A 24,578-nucleotide genomic window follows, 5' to 3' on the forward strand; every position below is an offset into this window, starting at 1 on the left:
TTTTTAAAATGGCTGGTGCACAACAACTAGAACAACTGGTTGCTTACTTGGCTGCGTCTGAAGGAATCCTTCCAGGAGGATAACTCATCCATTTCTGGATGATTGCTTCATTTATTGTGAATATGTGTTTTGATGGATGAGAAAATCTGAAGTCATCTGGTGGCATGGAATTCTGAAATGAAAAAGGAGAATAAAGTGGTGAAAAAATGCTTGATGTATTGTTTTTGAAACTCAGCAGATGGATCTGCAGAAGTTAACATTGGTGCTGATGAAGCCCATTCTCAGCAACGGGCTTAATGGCCTGTTTTCAATTCAGCAGATGTTGTTCCAATCTCTTTGGACCATGCTTAGTTTGTCCAGATGCAGACAAACTCATTGGCACCATTTCTGGAATCCAGCTGCATCATCTAAGCAAGTCCTCTGGCAACAAAAGCCCTGTCCTCCAAATGCCCCTAAAAATGTTTAATACTAAAGATGGGCTGCTGTAAAAAGCTGTATTTTTAACAACTCTGACAGTGATGTTAAAAAATTTATAATATTTAAATAAAGCATAAAAATATACAAAATAATTTAGCCTACATCTCCCAGCTTCTTCTCTCCCCACCCCCTTTTCCCCCCCCCCCGACTGAAATCAATATGATCCTGCCCTTCTAAACAGGCACAGGATCAGAAAAGATATTCACCAGAATGATGCCTGGGAATTCCAACAAGACTAGGCCTTGCAACAAGATTCTAATAGTTCAGGGACTAAAATTAAATCTTCTAAGTCTTGAACTTCTCTACTTGACAACACAAATAAGAGTCCCATCTTTGCACCATTGAAATTCATGACATAGGAGGCAGCAATTTTACCTATCATTCTGAAGATTAACATCCAAACTCCATGTCAAGATATTATGCTTTAACAAACCTCTTATTTGTTCCCGCAACTCAGAATTTCATTGAGTGCATAAAGCAATCTCTTAGATTTTAAACTTATGAATTACAAATTTTTGCAGTACAATTCCTCCCATATCTTAAATGAACAAAGCTGCTTTATTTTAGATGTAGATCCAGTTTTCTTGAACCTTTTGGCATGCATTAGGAAAAACAAAATGATAATGATGTTTGTGCTTCCAATAAAAAAATGCATTCAGTAAATAAATGACAATCAACCAAGGGATTATACTGCAACATTATTTTTGTTCTTGATAAGAAAATAACCTGCAGTACCTACTGTTTACTAAAGCTTTTAGCAAATCCATTGGCCTCAAATGGAATTTTTTTTTATTCTGGAAAGTAACTAGCTCAGCAAAGTATTATGTTTTTCATGCAATCTCTCTCAATTGGACGAGCATACTGGTCATCATTAGGGTCCAGTTTTTCTTCTCCAAGCTCAGGATCATACTTGTAGAGTTATCATAACTCTTTTGCTTTGAGTTTTTATTTTGTTCAACATAATTTTTTTTCCTTACCCTTTCCCTAGCTTTTTTTAAATCATCTCCAGTAACTTCCATTCTGTTTGTAACATTATTTCATTGCCTGTAACTTTGCACATGAAAAATCAGGACCAAGTATAACCTTCAAATGAATCAGAGCAAGTATTTATCTGACATTTATTACATTTATTGAGTGACTTCCTCCATGCCCCATCTCAACTATCAACTGCCACCAAACATAAACAAACACCCAACCCACGTTTGAGACGTAAAATAAGAAGTACTTATGGACATTTTTTTCTTAAAATTAACACAAAAAAAATTTAATAAAAAATCTGACTACTGAGAGTGAAAAAGTCACCAAAGTTTACACAGGTTATATCTTGCTACTTGAAATATTTGGTCTCTTTACTGAGAAGATGAGATTCATAACTTCAAAAAAGATAGGTCAATCATAGTTTTTCATTTTGAGAAACATTCCAAATAAAATGTTTAGTTTTACCTGTAAACTGCAATAATGTGCAAAACTTTGGTCCCCTCCAGAGAAAATTCTTTTCACACAAAAATAGTCTTGAGTATCTGCAATTTTGAATAACATTGGATAAAACATCAGAATGCCATTTTATCTCTTAACACCTGGTTCAAATCTTAAACACCTCCACATCTAAGTGGAAGATCCCGAAGCACATCTCTAGATAACATCCCCAACTTTGGATTAAAGCCAGAAGGAAAACTATGTTTGAATGGAACAAACGCAAATTGATCCTAAAGTTCTGAGGAGTGAACAGGATGCAATTACTTTTCAAACTTGAAATTGTAAAAGATAAAATATTTCTTTATTTCCACTGAGCTTCAGGCTAGTCTGAGGCATCCACTGAGAAAATTGATATGAACTGAAATGTAATCATTTATGAATTTGTGTAAACGAAAACAAGAGAAAATGATGGAAAGGCTCAGCATGTGGAGAGAGAAAAAGAGTTAATGTTTCAGGTCAATGACCTTTCATCAGAATTTAGTTCCTTTTTTTTCCTTTTCCAGTACTTGCAGTATCCAGCTTTTGCAAATAAAACAATTCAGCAATCATCATTAATCAGAATATTATTCAGTGCATTAGTGAGATGGGTATTGCAAAGTACACATTGGTAGGAATTATACATGAGAATTTAATTTTCATAAAAATTATATACTTATGGCACCATGAGGAATCCAGGCTCCTCTCACTGTGGTTGGACTTTTTCTGTTACTTGTAGAACCAGTTCCTAGTTGACCATTTCCACCAAGACCAAAGGAGTACACCTTTCCCGAGGATGGAACAAATGCAAGTGTATGCTGCCTTTGGTTTAAAAAAAAACACACAATTTTAAAGTCAATGACTTTTTGGTTACAGACCACAGAATGCAAAATGAAAGTCTTAAAAGGGCCACTGATTTAGAAAAACTGAATTAAATCTATTTTCAATTTGTTATGCAGAAATCCAGTAATCATCTAGATTGTATACCTAAAATGGATGAGGGGGGGGGGTGGGGGGGTGCCTTGGGAGGAGGGAGGGGGGGGGAGAAAAAGTCACTGTATATGTGTGAAAAAGAAAAAGTGTATATCATGGCTAACGTGATTTATGGTGTGAAAAAAAAAATTTTAAAAAAAACAAACTGTTTGCATTTAAATTTAAAAATAGGCTTTTGGAATGAATTTTTTTTGTTATTTTAAGCATTGTTAAATTCAAGACATGGGCAAACTTCATGGCTTAGTTAGTAACCTAAGTAGATTGCATTAAAAAAAAATCTGTCTGATTTACATCCGCAAATTTTACAAAATACAAGCAATAGTATAGCAAAGAGCAGCCTTTTGTTGGCTGACAATCTGAATCAAACATAATCAGAAAGCAAAATAATGCAGATACTGGAAATATGAAATAGAAACAAAATGCTGGAAATACACTTAATGATGCTACCAATGATCCTTCCAGGGAATTTGAGGGGGGGGAGGGGAAGAAGAGACAATGGGGAAGGGAGAAGGAAATCAGAAACAAAACAAGTTGCAGAGAGGGTGGGAACTGATTGATCAAAAGGGAACATTGTGATAGGGTGGAAACCAAAAGAAACAGATTACCAATCTGTAAAGGCTAGTGCTAAACAAAAATTACATTTGGCAGTGGTATTCTGCTATCTCTCAATTGACATTTGTATTCCCCAGTGTAGAGGTGAACTGAATGTGAACATGAGATACACACAAATGGCAATGGAAGTGTTAAAACAAAACTGCTGGAGTCACTCAAACAGCCTCAGGGGAGAGGAAGAATTGTTCTGATGTAGGGTCTTAACACAAAACATTGACAAATCCTTCCCCCCACAGGTGCTGCTTTAAGTGCTGAGTTCCTCCAGCAATTTGTTTATTGTGCCAGATTCCAACATCTGCCAACACTTGGACCTCCAAATACAAGTGCTGCTTTACCCTGATTGGGGCTCTTTGATTTTTGTTGGACAGGAGGAAAGGGGCTAAAAGGATAGGCAATGCACCTTCTCCTGTGGCAAAGGAAGTGCAAAGAGGAGTGAACACTGACGGAAATGAAAGAGTGATCCAGAGACAATGAATCAATTATCCCATTGGGTGAGATGGTCGGCAGGATAAGATGTGCTTGGAGGTGGAGATGCATTAAATGATGTCACAAATATGTCACAAATTATGGAGAGTGATCTGTTGAATGTGGAGGCTGGTCAGGTGGAATGCAAGGACAAGGGAAATTCTTCCTTCTTTTGGGTGAGAGTGGCTTGTCACAATTCTGCTGAGAACCTCCATTCAGTCTTCACATGTGACCCTGAAATTCTAGCAGCTATCAATTTACTTTGCCAACCCCTCCCATCTAATCTCCATTTTAACCATCTCTAACAGACTCGCCAAGGCAAATAGCGCCTTTGGAAGACTACACAAAAGAGTCTGGAAAAACAACCAACTGAAAAACCTCACAAAGATAAGCGTATACAGAGCCGTTGTCATACCCACACTCCTGTTCGGCTCCGAATCATGGGTCCTCTACCGGCACCACCTACGGCTCCTAGAACGCTTCCACCAGCGTTGTCTCCGCTCCATCCTCAACATCCATTGGAGCGCTCACACCCCTAACGTCGAGGTACTCAAGATGGCAGAGGTCGACAGCATCGAGTCCACGCTGCTGAAGATCCAGCTGCGCTGGATGGGTCACGTCTCCAGAATGGAGGACCATCGCCTTCCCAAGATCGTATTATATGGCGAGCTCTCCACTGGCCACCGTGACAGAGGTGCACCAAAGAAAAGGTACAAGGACTGCCTAAAGAAATCTCTTGGTGCCTGCCACATTGACCACCGCCAGTGGGCTGATAACGCCTCAAACCGTGCATCTTGGCGCCTCACAGTTTGGCGGGCAGCAGCCTCCTTTGAAGAAGACCGCAGAGCCCACCTCACTGACAAAAGGCAAAGGAGGAAAAACCCAACACCCAACCCCAACCAACCAATTTTCCCTTGCAACCGCTGCAATCGTGTCTGCCTGTCCCGCATCGGACTGGTCAGCCACAAACGAGCCTGCAGCTGACGTGGACTTTTTACCCCCTCCATAAATCTTCGTCCGCGAAGCCAAGCCAAAAAAAAAAGAAAGAATTTAACTGTCACCTACATTTTTCCTCAGCATTAGCTCAAGAAACAGTTCCTGAGCTTTCAACTTGCAGGATTCAACAAATTCAATCATTTCAGTTCATCAAACATGCTAGTTTTGTATTTCAAAATTATAGCATTCCCTCCCCTCCCCCCACTTTTCTTTCATTATTTTAGATCCAATTTTTTTTCTCCCTATGCTAGTAGCACAGTGATTAATTCATCAGACTCAATCTCCAGGCCCAACTTAAAATCACATCAGGTAGCTGTGGAATTTAATTTCAATTAAGAATGTGAAAGGTGGAAAGCAACAAAAACTGGTCTTGATAATGATGACAAGAAAAACTACAAGATTGTTTCAGAAAAAGAAATCTGACAACCCTCTAGGTGACTTATGACCCATACGATTGATTCTTCAACACATTCTGAAGTGGCCAAACAAGCTAGTCGGTTATATTATTACTTCTACAGTCAAACAGAAAGAATAAAAGTAGGTGGACCACTGACTAAATTAGTAGATGGAAAAGTTACTTTCAGTCCAGTCAACCTTTGGGAGACAGGTGTCAAAATACAGAAAAGCCCGACAAAATTGCACTCGCAGATTCATACCTTACAAACAACAGACCAGACTTCTCTATCACAATTCCTGTGTGTGTATTATCTGAACAATAGGACAAAAGAAATACAGTGGTAGACAAACAGGAGGAAGAAGTAAATGCATCCCTCAATTTCTAACCCCATTAAATCTCACAGTATCTTGTCAAACATGAGCAAGGAAACCTCCTTCTGGCTAACATCAATGACCCTTCCTCAACTTCTTTTTTCTCTTACACTATTGTTTTTACTTCACGAGTACCTGTTCAGCTGCAAGGTAAAATGTTGGTGCCTTCTGTACTTCAGATTCCAGTGGTGGTATCCTTTGACTCCACTATCATTCCCTCCAACATCTCCAACTCCACCCTGTATGATCCTTCCTCCTTTTTCTTGCCTCTCTCTCTTTGTCTAGATAATGGCTATTTACCCACTGTGCCCTCAATCTTAATGAAGGATTCTGATTCGATACAATAATCCTTCTCTAACTCTCCATAACCATCAACCACCACCCCCTCCCCACCCCCACCCCCCAAATTCTACTACTCAACTATTCTTTAGAGGAAATTCACAGTGGTTAATTTAAGTTCCAACTGATACGTCTTTGCAAAGTGGTGGTGGGAGCATTAATTAACTACTGTGAATCGGAAACATTCATTCACATTTCACACAAACATCACCGGAATTCAGAACTGAACGTCAGATGCTGAAGCATAGTGGTGGTGCTTGGCAACCAGGTTGTTGGAGGGTAATCATTCCTGTTGCAGCACCATCAGGGAATGCTCCAGGTTCAAATACTTTTTACTACTCCATCAGCAATAATTGAACCAAGTTCAATTCCACTCAGTAAATAAACCAGTTCATATTTTCCTGTAGCAAGACCTAAACAACATCCAGGCATAGGTTATTCTGTCACAGGCAACACAACAACCACTAAAATAGCAGAAACATTTGGACAGGTGCACGGAGAAAGAAAAGTCCAGAAGGTAATGGGCCAAACAGACAATTGATTTTTTTGGATAACAATGGATTGGGCGAGTTAGGCCAAAGAGCTGCTTCCATGCTTTACAACTCTATGAATCATAACATAACATAACATAACAATTTACAGTACGGAAACAGGCCATTAGGCCCTTCTAGTCCGCACCGAACCAAACACCCCTCTCTAGTCCCACCTCCCTGCACAATGCCCATAACCCTCCATCTTCTTCTCATCCATATATCTGTCCAACCTTTTCTCTAATAGCCATCTCCTTGATAGCTAATGATATTACTATCTCAGAATCCTATCCTCAATATTATGCAAGTCACCTTGACCAGAAACTCACTAGACCAGCACACAATTACTGCTGCTACAAGAACAAGCCTGGGATTGAATATTCTGAATGAATGACTTGTCTTCTGACACCACAGAGACATTGCCCTACTTATAAGATACAAATCAACAGCATGATAAATTACTTTCAGTTGTCAATATACTCAAAAAGATCAAAATACAAGATATTGCAAATACTTCAATTTAGAGCAAAAAGCAAATTGTGAGAGGAACTCAGGGGGCCATGGTGGCATTGAACAGTTGAAATTTTAGGGCAATATCCTGCTTCAGGGCTCATCATCCAACTTGATATTACCAAGAACAGCGCAGCTCATTTCACTGACACCCAACTATCACCCGAGGCAATAATTCACTGCAGTCCTAACATTCCATATACCTCCTACAAAATGCAATGCATTTAGCCATCAAAGCTTCTCAATTCCTGCAACCTCATCGACCAAATGGGGCAAGGGCATCAGCATATGGAAACACCAACTAATGCAGATTTACCGCCAAGTTACACACCCACCTGGACTGGAAATGTTTCTCCATTCTTCCATCTTCACCTAGAATTTAGTGTCTTCACCAACAGAATAGCAAGAACTTTTTTTAAAATCAGCTCAACACCATCTCATCAGGGGCAATAAATGCTGACCTTCTTATCCATGCCTAGATGACAAAAGGTCTGTAGACTTGACTCAATATCCCTTCTTTCATTCTAGTTACCACTATCCTCCTTGCAAATCACCACAGGTATGTCACTTACCTCTCCTGATGTCTACCCTGTCATAAATTTTCCATTTCATTGTCCTTGCCTCTCTCCATTTCAATCCAACTTGGTTTTATTTCCATCTTTCTCCAATTGTGAAGAAGTTATTCACCTGAAACATTTAACTTTCTTTCTCAATTCCTGGATCCATTCTCACCAAATCTACACATGACTTTTTTTTGGTTTCTGCCCACAGATAACAAGTATAAAGGCCAATTTCAGAAAATGAAATTAGAATAAGGAGGCAGTTAAAAACACCATGCTGGAGAAACTCAGCAGGTTGAACAGTGTACTTTATGTAGCAAAGATAAAGATACAGAATCAATGTTTTAGGCTTGAGCCATCAAGGTATAGAAAACTGTCGGCAGGCATCCAAACAGAATGGTGGGGGGGATGGAGGGAGGAGGCTATTTATATATTTATTTATAATATCCATAGCCATATTAATAAAGTTTTGAGTCTATTTATTTAATGAAGAACAAGAAACTGCAGCAGTAGCAAATGATGGAAAATGATACATTTTACACCCAAGACTACATACACAGCATAAAGGAAACACTCTGCTCTGGTGAGATAATAGGTATTCGGCATATAGGAAACACAGTACTGGTGAGTTAACAGGGAAATTCTAGAGCATCACTGAAAGCTATGTCCTGCCTTGCAAATCTACAGTTCTGCAAGTTCTTGCACCCTATGCAAGATGTGTATTGAAAAGCCTACTGACGTAGCATCATGGCCTAGTATGAGGTCATTGATACCTCTTGTGTGGAAAGCCTTACAAAAGATAGAGGATACAGCCCAGTACATCACAGGCAAAATTCTCCCCACCATCAAGAATATCAACATGGAATGCTACTGTCAGAGAGCAGCAGCAATCCTCAAGGAGCTACATTACCCAAGACAAGCTCTGTTCTCGTTGCTGCCATCAGCAAAAAGGTTTAGGCACCACAAGACTTGTACTACCAGGTTCAGAAACAGTTGCTACCCCTCCACTATCAGATTCCTAAACTCTGACTCAATCAGAATTATTTAAGTATTTTACATTCCACATTATTTATAATTGAATATTTATGTTCTGTATTGGAGTCTGTTACATTCCTTTCCTTGTGTGCATTTCTTTCTTTGGTATTCACATCTTTTCTTGAGTACAGATTTTTTTGCACTACTGATAAGTAGAAATTCCGCCTGCCCCACAGGTAACAAAAATCTCAGGGTTGTATGTGATGTCTTGTATGTACTGTTACATCATAGACCAGCAACAACAGAAATTCAGAGGATTATTTTTAAAACTCTGTGTGTGTGTGTGTGTGTGTGTGTGTGTATGTGTGTGTGTGTGTGTGTGTTCAGCTTGGGCTCAATTCTGCAGTCATTTCCAAAGTTCAATCTTACAAATCCTGTGTTGAAACTGCTCAGAAGTAATTACAAAAGAGGTAAGAGTCTGAGTGATTTGACTGCCGAAAACTCGCAGATCCTTGTCAAGTTACTTCCAGAGAAATGTCCTTTCATACCAATGATTGTTGCAACTTCCATTATCTTTGCGCAGGGGAAATGAAACATGTGACTTCCACAATGCTTCTGAAACCCAGGCATTGGTCAGTCGAAATGACCATCACAATCGTCATGATTGGATGCAGGAATTTGCTTGCTTCCTTTACCCATATATGGGTCAATCAAAATGACAATTACAATGGTGACGGTGATTCACTAATTCCCCTGACAAGGAAAATCAGCAGAAATGTCCATTTCCACACAGAGACATTCCACCTCTGTGTTTAGCAGATGGCTGGCTAATCAAACACTGAATTGTTTAAGTATCACAATCCAATAATTCTCTGCTAGTGTCCCATCCGTTTTCCTGGAGCAACAACATTGTTCTTTTGTTCTTCCAGAGCATCAAAGTTTGTTTATAGTTTGAACCTGATGGTGCCATGCAGTTGGTAAATATTGTTGCAGCCTGCACCAACCCCCAAAGTCATGCTCACTGAATAAAATAGGAACTTGAAATAACTCTGACAATAAATCTGAACTTTGAACACAATATCATGTCCCCTTTTTCTTCTATTGAAATTAGGTTTGCTTAAGAAGAACATTTTTCACTGCTTGCATGACCATACTTGGGAGTGAGAGGAAAGGCTATCAGAGTATCACATAAGAATTATCAAGTATAATTGGATATTGCATAGTTTGATTCAACATTAGCAATGATCCAGCATTTCAATTCTATTAAATGTTTACACATTAACAAAATCAAGTGAAAGCTTTATAATATTTTGCCTTCTTAACAAAGAGAGAATACATACCTTCCACAGGCAATCTGTGTAATTACATATCCCATCAATTCAAAGACTTTCCTTGGATTTATTTCATGGTTTGTGCTATTATGCCCCAATTGTCCATAGCCTCCAGCGCCAAATGTAAACACTCCACCTTCCTGGAATGAAATGTCAGTTTAAACAATATTTTGTAATTGGAAATCAAGCAAAATAAATTTTAGGTTATATGAAGCATACAATTCATCAAGAATGTCTTTAAAATCATAGTAATATCTATATATTTGCAAAATTTTCTTTTTCATCACAACTCCATTTGGAATAAAGTGACCAGCCAAATAACCCCACCTCTCTGGAGTACAATATATGTTTTTTTTTAAAAACAGCAGGCCTTACATCAGTAGATTTCAAACTGACCCCTTCACTCACATTCCACCTTAAGTAATCCCTGTGCCATAAGTGGTCTGTGATTAGCAAGGAATTTCTTAAGGTGGTACATGGGAAAGGAAGGTTGAGAACCACTACTTTAGACCCAATTGTTACCGAAATATTTTGCTTAAGCAAAATTTTCATTGGCCCATTTCCTTTGGAGTTATGAAACCATGCTCATAACAAGACAATGAGGTACAATTAAAACAGTGGTTTTCAAACTTTTTCTTTCCACTCGCATACCACCTTAAGCAATCCCTTATGAATCACAGAGCACTTATGGTATAGGGATTACTTAAGGTGGAATGTGAGGGGGGGTGGGGGGGGAGAGTTTTAAAACTACTGCCCTACATGATTCGATATAATTTTAATTCTCCCCATTGAAATCAATAAGATTTTATTCAGGTTTATTTTTTTCTACCTGAACCAAAAAGAAACTGAAAAATTGTCCATTGAGTTTATATAGACTAGGTTTGATTTAAACCAAGTGGACATATCTATCCAAGAGAATAAAAAGTTTAGCGAGAAACACCTTGGATACTATTAGAGGCTGTTTCAATTGACCTCGGTATGCACCTGGCAGAGAACCTCACCAACTCCATAGCCAAGAAAGCCCACCAGCGCCTCTACTTCCTGCGAAGGCTGAGGAAATGTCATGTCCCACCCTCCATCCTCACTACATTCTACAGAGAATGTATTAAGAGCATTCTATGCAAATGTATCACCTTGGACTGCAAGAAATCAGTGGAAAAGATGATTGGGGAATCTCTTCCTAGCATGGAAGGACATCTACTACACTCGATCCATGTGGAAAGCAATAAACATTGTGAAAGAATCCATACATCTCGCATGTGAACTGTTTTCCTTTCTGCCATCTGGGAGGAGGTACCGTGGCACTTGGGCCCTTACGTCCTGAATGGGAAACAGCTTTTTCCCCCAAGCCATCAGGGCTCCTGGACTCCCAGTACAGGTGTGCATAGTGCATCGTGGACTTTCAGTATTTACGTCTTAATACTTTAATGTGTTAACTGCTTTCCTATTTTATTTCCTATGTAAATATGCTCCAGGTTCCTGGAGAAACGCTACCTCATCCTTCTGTGCGAGTATGAGCCATAAATAAAGTTGACTTGAAAGAGCAATATTAGCATTAATAAAATGATGCATTGCAGGCCATGAATAAAGATATTCATTCAAAGTTTCCCAAATGATCTATACAATATAATTCTAGCTACAGTGAAACCACCTTTGGTAGAGCTGTACACTTTCTCAATGATTTCACCTTTTGTGCCATCACATAACCTTGAATAAAAAGGATCAGGAATAAGAACTTTACATGATACAAAAAATTCAGATGACAACAAAATTGATTGCACAATGGATGGTGAAGAAGTTTATCGAAGTTTACAATGTATCTACATCAACTGGGAAAGTAGACGCATGAATGACAGATGAAATTTAACTGATCAACTTAATGATCAACTCTTGATAAGTTATGAGTTGATCATTAAGATGCTGGAGAGCACAGTAGACAGTGGTGATAAAGGCATTTAGCATGCTTTTCTCAGTGATCAGGGCACTGAGTACATGTTACACACAGTGAACAGTGTTGGGTGCCTAGTAATAGGATGGATGTCATTATGCTGGAAAAGATGCAGAAAATATTCACAACAATGTAACCAAGACTGAAGGGTTTGAATTATGAAGAAAGACAAGAGCTTTTTATTTCCTTTTGGAGCAAAGGAGGCTGGGGGAACCTTGTGAGAGTTGGTAAAATCAAGAGCCTGGAAAGTACACAGGTAGTCTTTTTCCAATGTCAGGAGAGTCTAAAACTTCAGGGCACACATTTAATAGAGAGAAAAGATTCAAGGAGGAAAACAAAAAAGTTTCCAGACACTGGGTTGAGTGCTTCAGGACAAAAGTGTTGGAGAAACACAGCTGGTCTTGCAGTATCTATAGGAGGTAAAGGGCATCTAATGTTTCGGTCCTGAGCCCTGTGACAAAATACCTTATTTATTACTGAATATTTCCTTTTTGTATAGCACAGCCCGTTTGTTAATATTTCTTTCTTTGCTTACTTTTCTTTAGTTTGTACACATATCTTTTTCTTGTGTAAATTTAGTTATCGATAAATAAATTCTGCCTGGACCGCATTAAAAAGAATATCAGTGTTGTATGTGATATTAACCTTACTTTTTCTGAGAATGATTGGCTAGATATTTGTCATGATCATGTTACTAGATTGATAAATGTTCGTTATGCAATGGTTAATTACAATGTTTTACATCAATTGTATTTAACACCTGAAAAGTTAAAAAAAATATATGGTTTTAGTGAATCAGACACTTGTTTTAGATGTGGTAATTCAGTTGGAACTTTCTTTCATGCTGCTTGGTTATGTGTACATATACAATCTTTTTGGAAAGCAATTCAATTGTTTTTGGAACATTTGTACAAGATCAAAATACCTCTGGATCCGACAATATTTTTGTTGGATGAGTTGAATCCTTTGAAAGATTTGGGATGACAAATTTCAGATTGCTTTTGTGAATTTAGCTTTATCTGTTGAAAAAAAATGTATAGCAAGTACATGGAAAAATGTTAATGTGATTGATATTAATAGATGGCATAATGAGATGAAAACTTGTTTGGTAATGAAAAAATCACGTATGTTTTACATGATAATTATTCTTTTTTTTTAATAAGTGGTCTTTATATTTAGAAAATTTACATTTAGATTTACCTTGATTAGATTTTAGTAAATATATTTCAGTTTTTTTTTTCTTTTTTTGGCTCTCCTAAAGAGAGTTGGCTGAGAGGGGGAGGGGGGGTCCTTTTTTATATAAATTTTTTTTAATCGTTCATAATATGTATTTTTTTTACTGTATGTAATAACTTTGTTGAACGAATAAATAAAGTTATGAAAAAAAAGTGTTGTATGTGATGTCATGTATGAGCCCTGACAAAAATTTTGAACTTTGAACGAAAGTGATTTCAGCACCAATCTTTGTGGAAAAAACACTTCCTATCTTATCTCTGTATGACCACAAGGCCTCAATTCCTTGTCTTTACTTTCACTCTATAGTTTGCTATTAATCCCCTGTATGTGCTTTTAACCTAGATACAAAGTTTTCTTGAAAAACATCTAAATATATAACAACTTCTCTTCATATAATTCAGTAAGGTGGACAATTATAATATCCACCTTGCAAATCAGCACAGAATACAAATTTATGGTTTTGAGATTTTGTTTCATTGCAACTTTCAATCAAAATTCCAATAATTTTTATATCATCCATGTTAAACACTCATCAATGTTCCCTGGACTTCCTCCATCTCTCTTCTTAAAACCTGGAAAGTACACAGGTAGTCTTTTTCCAATGTCAGGAGAGTCTAAAACTTCAGGGCACACATTTAATAGAGCATATCTTTGGTAATGAATTTTTACATCAAAAAAGCCTGGTACATTTTTCAAATTTCATTAAGTCAGGCTATGACAAGTTTGATGGCTTTTTTTTAAGATCATCTCCTTCAGTTATCATTTATTAGTTTTAAATGCCTTTGAACATTTCTTGATCTTCTTCTTCCAACTGGAAATTGACATTGTAAATTTTCCTGATAAGTACCAAGGCAAAGTAATTGCTTCTTGCATTGTTCCCATTCTGATTTTTGTGCTATTAATTTAAGACATTTGTGTTTCTGTTCATGTATCTAACATTTTAATTCTGTTATTCTTCTTTGGATTGTTCAATTTTCCCTTGTTATCATACTTCTCTTTTTGTTGCAGAAATACTTGGCAAATACCTTTATATTTTCAATTTGACCCAATATCTTTCTTCATTCATTAGTTTATAATGAATCAGTTTAATTTTTTTTGAGTGGAACGTTTTTCTTTTTAAATCTGTTTGTTCTAAAAAAAATGTATTTGATTTTTAAAAATATTATTTCTTAATTTTTTTTTCAACCCCAGCTCAAAATAAAATATTACTTACGTGACTTTGGTCTTAATCTTGCCATTACATCTTATTACATGGTAAATATTATTATTTTCTTCAATGCTTCTTTATCTGCTCTGGTTCCTTTTTTAAGATTTAGCAACGATCTTTTGTTGGGCATCTTGTGCACACTATAACAGGCATCTCCTTTCAGTTAGTCAAAATCTTTTATGATTCCCATAGGATGATGAATCCCATTTATCTAAATTCACGAGTTCAGTTTCTGAGAGTTAAGTCCCCTTTTTACTATTGTGATTACATTGTCATGTTTTAATACAATGTTTTTGATATATTTTAATATAACCAGTCCCATACAAATTCTTCCTTACCTTACATTTTGGAACACATCATGACCTGAAATATCTGATAAATTGGTTCCTTTTTTTTTTAAGCTGTAGATTTTTAAAAGTTTAAAGATGTAAAGTACAATCTGCATGGAATGAAGCATTTCAGTTGAGAGAGACTAAGTCTATTTTCCTGGTGTGGAGGAGGTTAAGAGGCGATATGATCTAGGCATTTCAAATTAAGGGCACAGATAGGGTAGGCTGCAAGAAACATTTCCATATTTCAGAGGGAGATAAAACTACAGATTATGGATTTAGGGTAAGGGGTAAGAGATTTACAGGGAATCCAAAAGGGACATTTTCCACCTACAGTGGTAAATATCTAGAAAACACAAGGAGTGGTAGAAACAGTAGCATTTAAAAAGTGTCTAGACAAACAATTGGATTGCTTGGGTACAAAAGATTATGACGAATTGCTAGAAAATGGGACTAATATGGAATCAAAAATGGAACGGATGCAAGATTATTGTTTTCAGATAAAGGAAAATGTTGTTCAGAAAAAGTTTGAACAACTGCAAGAAATATCAACAATGGAAACAGTATATTGATTATTCCAAAAGAGATTTCCCACAATGCTGGAAAACTGCAAATATGTTTCAATCATTTTTGGAAATCCGGTGGGAAATTTGGCTATTGGGGCATGAAACAGAAACCTTGCAGTCCAATAGCACAATTCACTATCCAATCTGTTGAAACATTGAAAGCCCTTCCACTTGCATTACAGAAGTCAACAATATAATCCCTACCTTTGTAAGAGCAGCAGTGTGATCTTCTCCACAGCAAATGTAGATAATCTTCTGTGTTCTAAGTGATTTCAGCAGGGCGGGAGCATATCTGTCTGGGATTAAAATGTGCTAAATAAAAAGATTTGAACACAGCATAAACGGCTCATTGCTGACGTAGTTCATTTAAGTAAAGGAGTTGTTCTCTTTACACCCCACATAACAAATATTTTTAATTTTTTTTAAAGCAGTTGGTAGGAGAGAAGTTTGGAAGAGACCAACTGCTTCACGGGGAAGGGAGCCGGCACAACCAAAAAAAGGTTGAGAATGGATGACTTATACTATTCAGTTAAAATACTCAAATCTATCTGTCCAACATGCTGCAAATAGTTTAAGGTTGAATATTTGGATGTCTAGGTTCAAACATAAATCAGTTTCTTTTCACCTTGATTAAGGTCAATTAAAAAGTTGTAAGCCTAGTAAATATTAACACAGACTATAATAAAATGTATATCAGAAACTTTTAGAAATAAGTAAATCAATTTGTTCTAGATCAGTGGTTTTCAAACTTTTTCTTTCCACTCACATATCACTAAGTATTCCCTCTGGTGTTCTGATTAGTAAGGGATTGCTTAAAGTGGTATGCGAGTGGAAATAAAAAATTTGAAAACCACCGTTTTAATCATACCTAATTGACTTGCTGTGTGCACTATTTCATAACTCCAAAGGAAATGGGCCAAGGACAATTTTTCTCAAGCAAAATATTTCTGTAACAATTGGGTCTCAAGCAATGGTTCTCAACCTTTATCCCCACCCACTCACATACCACCTTAACTAACCCCTTACAATCATGGAGCACTTATGGCATAGGGATTGCTCAAAGTGGCATGTGAGAGGAAAGAAAAGTTTGAAAACCACTATTCTTGGTGATAAAGATACAACAATGTTAATAATATAATGTATGGACAATTTCCCTTCCAAGCACAGGGTAGTAAGATTAGTCCTACATTTACACTGTTCGGACAAAGTTCTTATTATTTACTTATTCAATGGAGAATTGACATTCAAGTCTAAAACAAAATCTGGTCAGCCATCTCCTCTTTAGCTAGTTAGTTTCAAATAGGTTGTTACAGAATTCCATTAAAAGAACTCATTGCTTCTCACTGTTTTATTATTGCCTAGTCTTCTTATCTAATTTAAGGAATATTTTATAAATGTCATAACACTCACCAATTTCATCATTCAGGCCAAGTTGACCAAATTTGTTGGATCCCCAACCAAAAACTGCACCTGAGAGTGAGAGTGCAAAACTGTGTGCTCCACCTGCCACAAGCTGAACAAAAGGAATACCATTTAAAGATCTAATTGGCTGTGGTGATGGTTGGTGTCCGATATCTCGACCTAATCCCAGCTGTCCATTCTTATTCTGTCCCCATGAGAAGACTTGACTTCCTGAAAGACAGTTAGCAAAAAAAAATATACATTGAGAAAATACAATGCATAATATCTGTAATTTCATTCTGAAACATGCATGATATTCAATTTACAATACAGTAACAATGGCATTCATTTAAATTTTATAAAACAATCAAAGGAGAAGTTTATAAGTGAGAGAACAAGCTATGCCAACCAGAGGTGGATGGTGGAGGGGAATTGGTTCTCTCTTTCAGATACATTTTACACAGAGGAGAGCAAGTTAACTAAAAAAAATTAACTAAAAATCAAATAAAAAGTGACAAATATGGTACAAGTACACAATCCTTTATCCGGAAGCCTTGGGGACTGTGGATTTCGGAAAGCCAGGTTTAAGCCCACATGAATTGTGCTGCCGTATCCACCCCCTCCCCCTTCCAGTCACGCTGCCAGTCTCTCACCCGCCCGACTTGCACTGCCGGCCTCCCCCCCCTTGCCCGCCTGACGTGCTGCGGTCTCCCCTTCTCGCCCGCCCCACTCGTGCTGCCGGTCCCTCGCCCGCCCGACTCGCGCTGCCGGGTCTCTCGCCTGCCCGACTCGCGCTGCCGGGTCTCTCGCCTGCCCGACTCGCGCTGCCGGGTCTCTCGCCTGCCCGACTCGCACTGCCGGTCTCTCTCTCCACTTGCCGGATTTTGGAGCTTTCTGGATGTCCAGATAAAGGATTGTGTACCTGTACAGACATAATCTTTCCTTACCTTTTGACAAAGCAAGAGAATGATGGTAACCGCAGGCCACTTGTGCTATCTGTACTTCTACCAAAGCCTTTAAAGTCCTAAAATAAAAGGTCAGACATATATAAATTGAAAATTTTCTGTTTTTCCAGAGTATATAATGGCTGACAGTAATTGCTCACAATACAAAAGAATAAAATAAAGGACACAAAACCAAATGTGCAGCTGAAATACAGTTTAAGGACAAAATAATTGAGAGAGTAGTGTTGCAAAGATCATGTAAAATAAATGTTGAGAAATATTAAAATATTTAAAGAGAATGAACAAGCAGAGGAAACACTGCAAGTATAAATACAGGAAAACAAAATTCAGGAGGGAATTATATGGTACAGCATAATGTACCAATATTCAGAGATGCAAGTGTGGAAAAGAAAAGGGCATTCAGGGATCAAGGCACCATATTACAGAAATTATCAGATTTCTTTCTTTCTGAAGGAAGTCAAAATGGTAAGCAGGAGTAAAGCCAATAAACTTCTCGTCTACATTCAGGTTACATTTCTGAAACGACATTCTTGAGAACCAAGAAGGGAAGATTTAATGATTAACAAACAGGCTGTAGAATAATATCTCAAAAATCTTTAATTCATTTTAATATTAATTTATTTAGATTACAAATTCTGAAAGAGTGAGTATTGACATGACATTAGCAAACTGGGCCAAGCTGTCAACACGTATACTTATAAACAATGAAAGTATTCCAAAGCATTTTGGTAATATACAAAAATCAATACCCATCTCAACAGGCAAACTCAATTATGTAGCTAAGTAATCAAAATTAACAAATGAAACAATATTAAAAGAAAACAGCTTACAAGTGAGTAAAACACAAGGGGGCTTATTTATCTAAAGCTTAAGAGACAAAAAAAATCTCTATGACATTGCATCTCCAGATATAGAAACGGGTGACGTGCATTTTCAAAGTTCTCGCCGTCTGTGGCAGAGTAGGCAGCAAAATGGTTATTTTATTATTCATGGAGGGATAAACCATGAATCTACGACTTGGTGCATGCTGCCATAAAGTCCAACCAATGAAGAGTGATTGATGACAGTTGGACTGGATTTGTGAAGCATAATTTATGAAGATTATTGTTGAATGCATTAAGACATTAGTGAGCTGCATATCTAAAGGCTCTGATGATTCCAAAATAATGTGTGTGTGAGAACATGTGTGTGTGAATATGTGTGCGTGTGTGTGAATATGTATGTGTGAATATGTGTGTGTGTGTGTATGTGTGAGTGTGTGTGTGTGTGAATATGTGTGCGTGTGTGTGTGTGAATATGTGTGCGTGTGTGTGTGTGTGTGAATATGTGTGCGTGTGTGTGAATATGTGTGCGTGTGTGTGTGTGTGAATATGTGTGCGTGTGTGTGTGTGTGAATATGTGTGCGTGTGTGAATATGTGTGCGTGTGTGTGTGTGTGAATATGTGTGTGTGTGGGGGGGTAAGGGGGGAAATTGCAAAACTTTTATTGTTTATGGAAATTTACTTTTAAAATCTTTCTTCTAAATCAATATGAATCATGAAATAAATTCAATGAAATATCAAACTGCATTACATTGCTTACCTTGGAACTCGGACAAATTCTTCAGTGGTAACCAAACCCAACTGACCATCTATGGCAAGACCCCAGGCAAACACTTGACCATTATCATTTAATGCTAATGTATGCATCTCTCCACATGAAACAGCAGTGATATTCTGAGCATCTAGAGCGCCAACTTGCTCTATACATCAAAAGAAATGTAGAGTAAGTTAACACTCTTCCTTTTGCAGTTCTGCAAACAAATTATTACATTATAATTTTAGTTGATTGAGACTTTCGCACAATAAATTTGACCACACAGAATAACACAGTATACTGGAGGAAATCAGCAGGTCAGGCAGCAGCTATGAAAGACAATAGGGTTGTTAGGGATGAGGGGAGTGATATCCTACCCATGATCTTCCGTTTGTTTTCTCCATTCTCTCCCTATTTCCAATTTAAAATGCATTTTCTGTTCTTCTGAAACAACAACTTTATTTACACAGTTACTACCTACATGCTGAGTACCTGCAGCACACTGCTTTTACTTCAAGTTTTTAACATTTGCATTTTTTTAAAAAAAGGTTTGTTTACACCAAATTTGTCTTCCTCATGCTGTTTACAGAATCATAGCCAATACAGCACAGAATCAGGAACTTCATCCATATCCATGCCGACCATCTGAGATGTTTCCCAACCCTTGGTCTGCCGTCATCTATGCCTCGGTGATTCAAGAACCTGCCCAGACAATTTTAAAATGTTGTGAGCGATCCTGCCCCACCACTTTCTTCAGAAAGTGCATTCCAGACTCCATGCATCCAACATGTGATTTTTTTTCCTCCCTCAAATCTCCATTTAACCCTCTCACTCATCAACCTTAAAACAATGCTCCTAGTTTTAAACACCTCTGTAGCTCTCCATTTTATTTATGCCTTGTATGATTGTATACATCTTTATCTTTTTTATTCAATCTATTTATTGAGAAATAATCCAAAACATATACAAGTTTCATTACATTCATGTATTTACAAGTGTATAAGAAAAATATTAGTTATTTAACTATTAATCATAAATTTCTTCTCTTGTAAAACCAAAAGAAAAAAAAGAAAAAAAGAAATTTTTAAATCACAAAATCCCCTCTAATCCAAAAAAAAGAGACTGAGAATAAAGTTGGAAAACAAAATGTTTCCTGGTTAAAACCAAATTTACCATAAAGAACTGAGAGACAATCCAGTATAAAATTATGATGTTAAACTACATGCTGTTACAGAGTTCTGTGTTGTGTATTGGCCTATGTGTTGTGTGGTTTTATGTTAAAAAGTGACAGTTGCCTTTGAGAGCCAAGGTGAAGGTGGACTGCTGAGAGAGTGGGAGACCGACTGGGAATGTGCAGAAAATGATCTAAAAATTTCTGGACTTGGACGATAAACCACCACTGGGTGGTGCTGTGGAGTGGAAGAAGGCCCAGAGCATGAGTCATGGTCTGGAGGACAGTTTAGAATGTTGGGATTTCAAAAAGGGATGAACATTCCAAAGGCAGCCAGAAGGATTCGGACCAGGCCAGTTGTTCCTCTCTCTGCAAGTAACATAAGAAGACAACTTCAAATTTTATGCTCTCCCTCACAAAGATCTTTTGGCTTCAGTTTACCAAACAAACTGAATTTTGTTTATGATCTTTAGTTCAGTTGAGATCGAAGTTTTGTGACTCTTTTGTGTTTTTCTGTTTGTTTTGTGTCTAAGTTTTTCTGTGGGCTGGTTGGAAATATAACTTAGACTTTAATTACATATATTATATTTAGGCTGGGGAAATTTATTAGTTTTGCACTGTTATAGAAATGTGCATAGTAACCAGTGGGCATTGTTATAAAAGGGGGGGGGGGGTGGATTTTGAATTAAAGTTTGAAACTGAATTTTTGTTAATAAAGTTCATCTTTACCCCTGTGTGATATGCCTTCTTTGTGGTTGCTGGTTTGATCTTGCAACAATGCAAATATTGAATAAATGGTTGCCAAACTTCTTCAAATTTAAATTTTCTCCAAACTTTAACATGACATGACAGCAGAGTGCATTGAAGTAGAGTAGGTGGGTTAGCATCCTTCCATTTCAGTAATATGGCTCTTCAGTCTCTACTGGTATGATTTCAAAAATAGCTCTTAATAGATTTGGTTGTAATTTTAATCCAAGAACTTTTGTTGCGTTTCAAAGTCCTTTCCAGAATTTATCTAGTTTTGAACATGACCAGAACATGAGTTAAAGTGGCTACCTCAAATTTGCACCTATCACAAGTAGGATTTACATTGGGAAAATATGGGCCAACTTATCTTTAGACATATGTGCCCAATGTACTATTTTGAACGGAATCAAGGAATGATGGGCAAAATTGAAGTATTTACTCATCCAAAAATAGGATCCCATTGATGGTCTGGAAGCAATTCTTGGAATTACAATTCCCAAGAAGTTTTAATTTTATTGTTGGATATCAGTAGCAACTAAGTTACCAATTATCTTTCTTTCTTTCGCTTGGCTTCGCGAACGAAGATTTATGGAGGGGGTAAAAAGTCCACGTCAGCTGCAGGCTCGTTTGTGGCTGACAAGTCCAATGCGGGACAGGCAGACACGGTTGCAGGGGAAAATTGGTTGGTTGGGGTTGGGTTTTTCCTCCTTTGCCTTTTGTCAGTGAGGTGGGCTCTGCGGTCTTCTTCAAAGGAGGTTGCTGCCCGCCAAACTGTGAGGCGCCAAGATGCACGGTTGGAGGCGTTATCAGCCCACTGGCGGTGGTCAATGTGGCAGGCACCAAGAGATTTCTTTAGGCAGTCCTTGTACCTTTTCTTTGGTGCACCTCTGTCACGGTGGCCAGTGGAGAGCTCGCCATATAACACGATCTTGGGAAGGTGATGGTCCTCCATTCTGGAGACGTGACCCATCCAGCGCAGCTGGATCTTCAGCAGCATGGACTCGATGCTGTCGACCTCTGCCATCTCGAGTACTTCGACGTTAGGGATGAAAGCGCTCCAATGGATGTTGAGGATGGAGCGGAGACAACGCTGGTGGAAGCGTTCTAGGAGCCGTAGGTGGTGCCGGTAGAGGACCCATGATTCGGAGCCGAACAGGAGTGTGGGTATGACAACGGCTCTGTATACGCTTATCTTTGTGAGGTTTTTCAGTTGGTTGTTTTTCCAGACTCTTTTGTGTAGTCTTCCAAAGGCGCTATTTGCCTTGGCGAGTCTGTTGTCTATCTCATTGTCGATCCTTGCATCTGATGAAATGGTGCAGCCGAGATAGGTAAACTTGTTGACCGTTTTGAGTTTTGTGTGCCCGATGGAGATGTGGGGGGGCTGGTAGTCATGGTGGGGAGCTGGCTGATGGAGGACCTCAGTTTTCTTCAGGCTGACTTCCAGGCCAAACATTTTGGCAGTTTCCGCAAAGCAGGACGTCAAGCGCTGAAGAGCTGGCTCTGAATGGGCAACTAAAGCGGCATCGTCTGCAAAGAGTAGTTCACGGACAAGTTTCTCTTGTGTCTTGGTGTGAGCCTGCACTATTAACCCTTTTTCAAAGTGGATGCACCTGAAAAATGGTGTCTATCATATTAGATGGGTAAGCAGAAGGATAGTTTGGAAATAAAGTCTGCAGAAAGTTCTAAATTTGTAAATACCTAACAAATTGTACCTTGCTCAAATCATATTTGTCTGAAAGACATTAAGCAGTCTCCTGCAAATAGGTCTGAAAAGGTATTACTCCTTTAGTTTTCTATATTGAACATGCCTGATCAATCAATGATGCTTGATTGATGCTTACTAAACAAGAAAAAAGATGGTTTTTACTGAATAAAACAAAAAAAATTACAAAACTGGAACCAAATACTATTGTATGCTTAAGAACTAGGTTATGGGGTGGCGTGGCAACATGGCGTAGTGTCTAGATGTGTAATCTCAACCTGTCTGGCCAGACTTTTAAGTACCCGTTTTTTAACCCTTTGTTTTCAAGTTTAAACTTTTAAAATTTTAGTTTAAAGTATTGAGGAACTATTATGGCCATTAATGGTAAAAAGATTAAACCTCAAATGCAGAAGAAGTTACATTTTTGAAATGCTGAAGATTTGGGGCCTAAACGACTTGTTACAGCTTCAGGTTTAATTTCTTCAGTGTCTAAACCACAAAGACTGCCTGTGGGAGCTGAAAAAAAAGTCTACTACTCACCAAGTGAAGGATGGTGCTGAAATTACCCGTTCTCTGGAAGAAGGTGCGTGTTCCCAAGAAGTGGATCCCGATTCTGGAAGCCTCTCGATTTTAACGGAGGGAACACGCAGGAAGACAACTCCATTGTTTGAAATACATCAGGAAACATTTCAACCTGAAGATATCGATTTCCTCTGTGATTTTGCGCAAAAACAACGAGCTGCGGGGGGAGACCAGCGGCGACTCCCTGAGGAAGTCGGGGTGCCGTCGCTGGGAGTCCAGACCCGCAGTAAAACCTCTAAAATGCCTTTTGTTGAGTTGCAGCAGGAGCTGCTGTTACCTGGTTCTGCCACTACGTCAGAGAAAGCAGAGCTGAGCTTTTCTGAGTTACAGTGTATGCAGTTAAATGCTGTCATTCAACCTTTAATGAATGAGATTGTTCAAATGAATGCTAGTATAAGTTCAGAATTGAATACAGTTAAAGCACGTGTGGAAGCTTCTTGTGAGGATTTTAAAAAATTTCAGTCTGCTTTTTTGGAATGTAAACAGCAAGTGGTTTCTAACACAGAAAAAGTGTTGAAGGTTGAAAAATCAGTTAAAGAATTGGAAGAACGTGAGAAGGAGTTAGAGAGGAAAATAGACTACTTGGAAAATCAACGTAGAAGGAATAATGTGAAAATTGTTGGTTTGCCAGAAGGTATGGAAGGACAAGATCCTCTTCGTTTTTTTAAAGACTGGATCCCACAAGTATTAGGACAAGAATTTTTTTCTGGAGGCTTGGTACTGGAAAGAGCTCTTAGAGCTTTAAGAAGAACACCTTTACCTGGTCAACCACTGAGACCGATAATAAATTGATGTTTGAATTATCTGGACAGAGAAGCAATACTTCAACTAGCAGTGCAAAATGCGAGACAACGACAAACTCCGTTACTGATTGAGAATAGTAGAGTTTTTTTTTTATCCTGACTTGAGTCAAGAGGTGATTCAACGCCGACATCGATTTAACCCATTTAAAGAAGTTTTGTGGCATAAAGGTTATAAGTCTACTTTTCGCTACCCGGCAGTGTTGAAGGTATTTTATGGAGATCATCAATTTCGGTTTTTTGAAAATGATCGTGAAGCAATGATTTTTGCTGATTCATTGCCAGACATAAGAGGACAAAGACGTAGTCCACCATTGTCTTCTAAAGAAAAATCTGCTTGT

The 24,578-nt window shown here is 38.0% G+C and overlaps 1 protein-coding gene across 1 annotated transcript in view; it reads right to left on the reverse strand.

Annotated features, from left to right (window-relative positions):
* herc4 (HECT and RLD domain containing E3 ubiquitin protein ligase 4) overlaps positions 1-24,578 on the reverse strand; it is a 115,495-nt gene that overhangs the window by 63,343 nt on the left and 27,574 nt on the right. The window contains exons 3-10 of the mRNA XM_069900828.1: positions 19,242-19,401; positions 17,643-17,719; positions 16,705-16,926; positions 15,499-15,590; positions 10,018-10,148; positions 2,606-2,751; positions 1,921-1,997; positions 48-172 (exon numbers count right to left, since the gene is read on the reverse strand). Of these exons, the coding sequence (XP_069756929.1) occupies positions 48-172; positions 1,921-1,997; positions 2,606-2,751; positions 10,018-10,148; positions 15,499-15,590; positions 16,705-16,926; positions 17,643-17,719; positions 19,242-19,401 (1,030 nt within the window). The remainder of the gene's footprint in view (positions 1-47; positions 173-1,920; positions 1,998-2,605; positions 2,752-10,017; positions 10,149-15,498; positions 15,591-16,704; positions 16,927-17,642; positions 17,720-19,241; positions 19,402-24,578) is intronic.

Source organism: Narcine bancroftii, chromosome 10, assembly GCF_036971445.1.
Source record: "Narcine bancroftii isolate sNarBan1 chromosome 10, sNarBan1.hap1, whole genome shotgun sequence".
NCBI lineage: Eukaryota > Metazoa > Chordata > Chondrichthyes > Torpediniformes > Narcinidae > Narcine > Narcine bancroftii.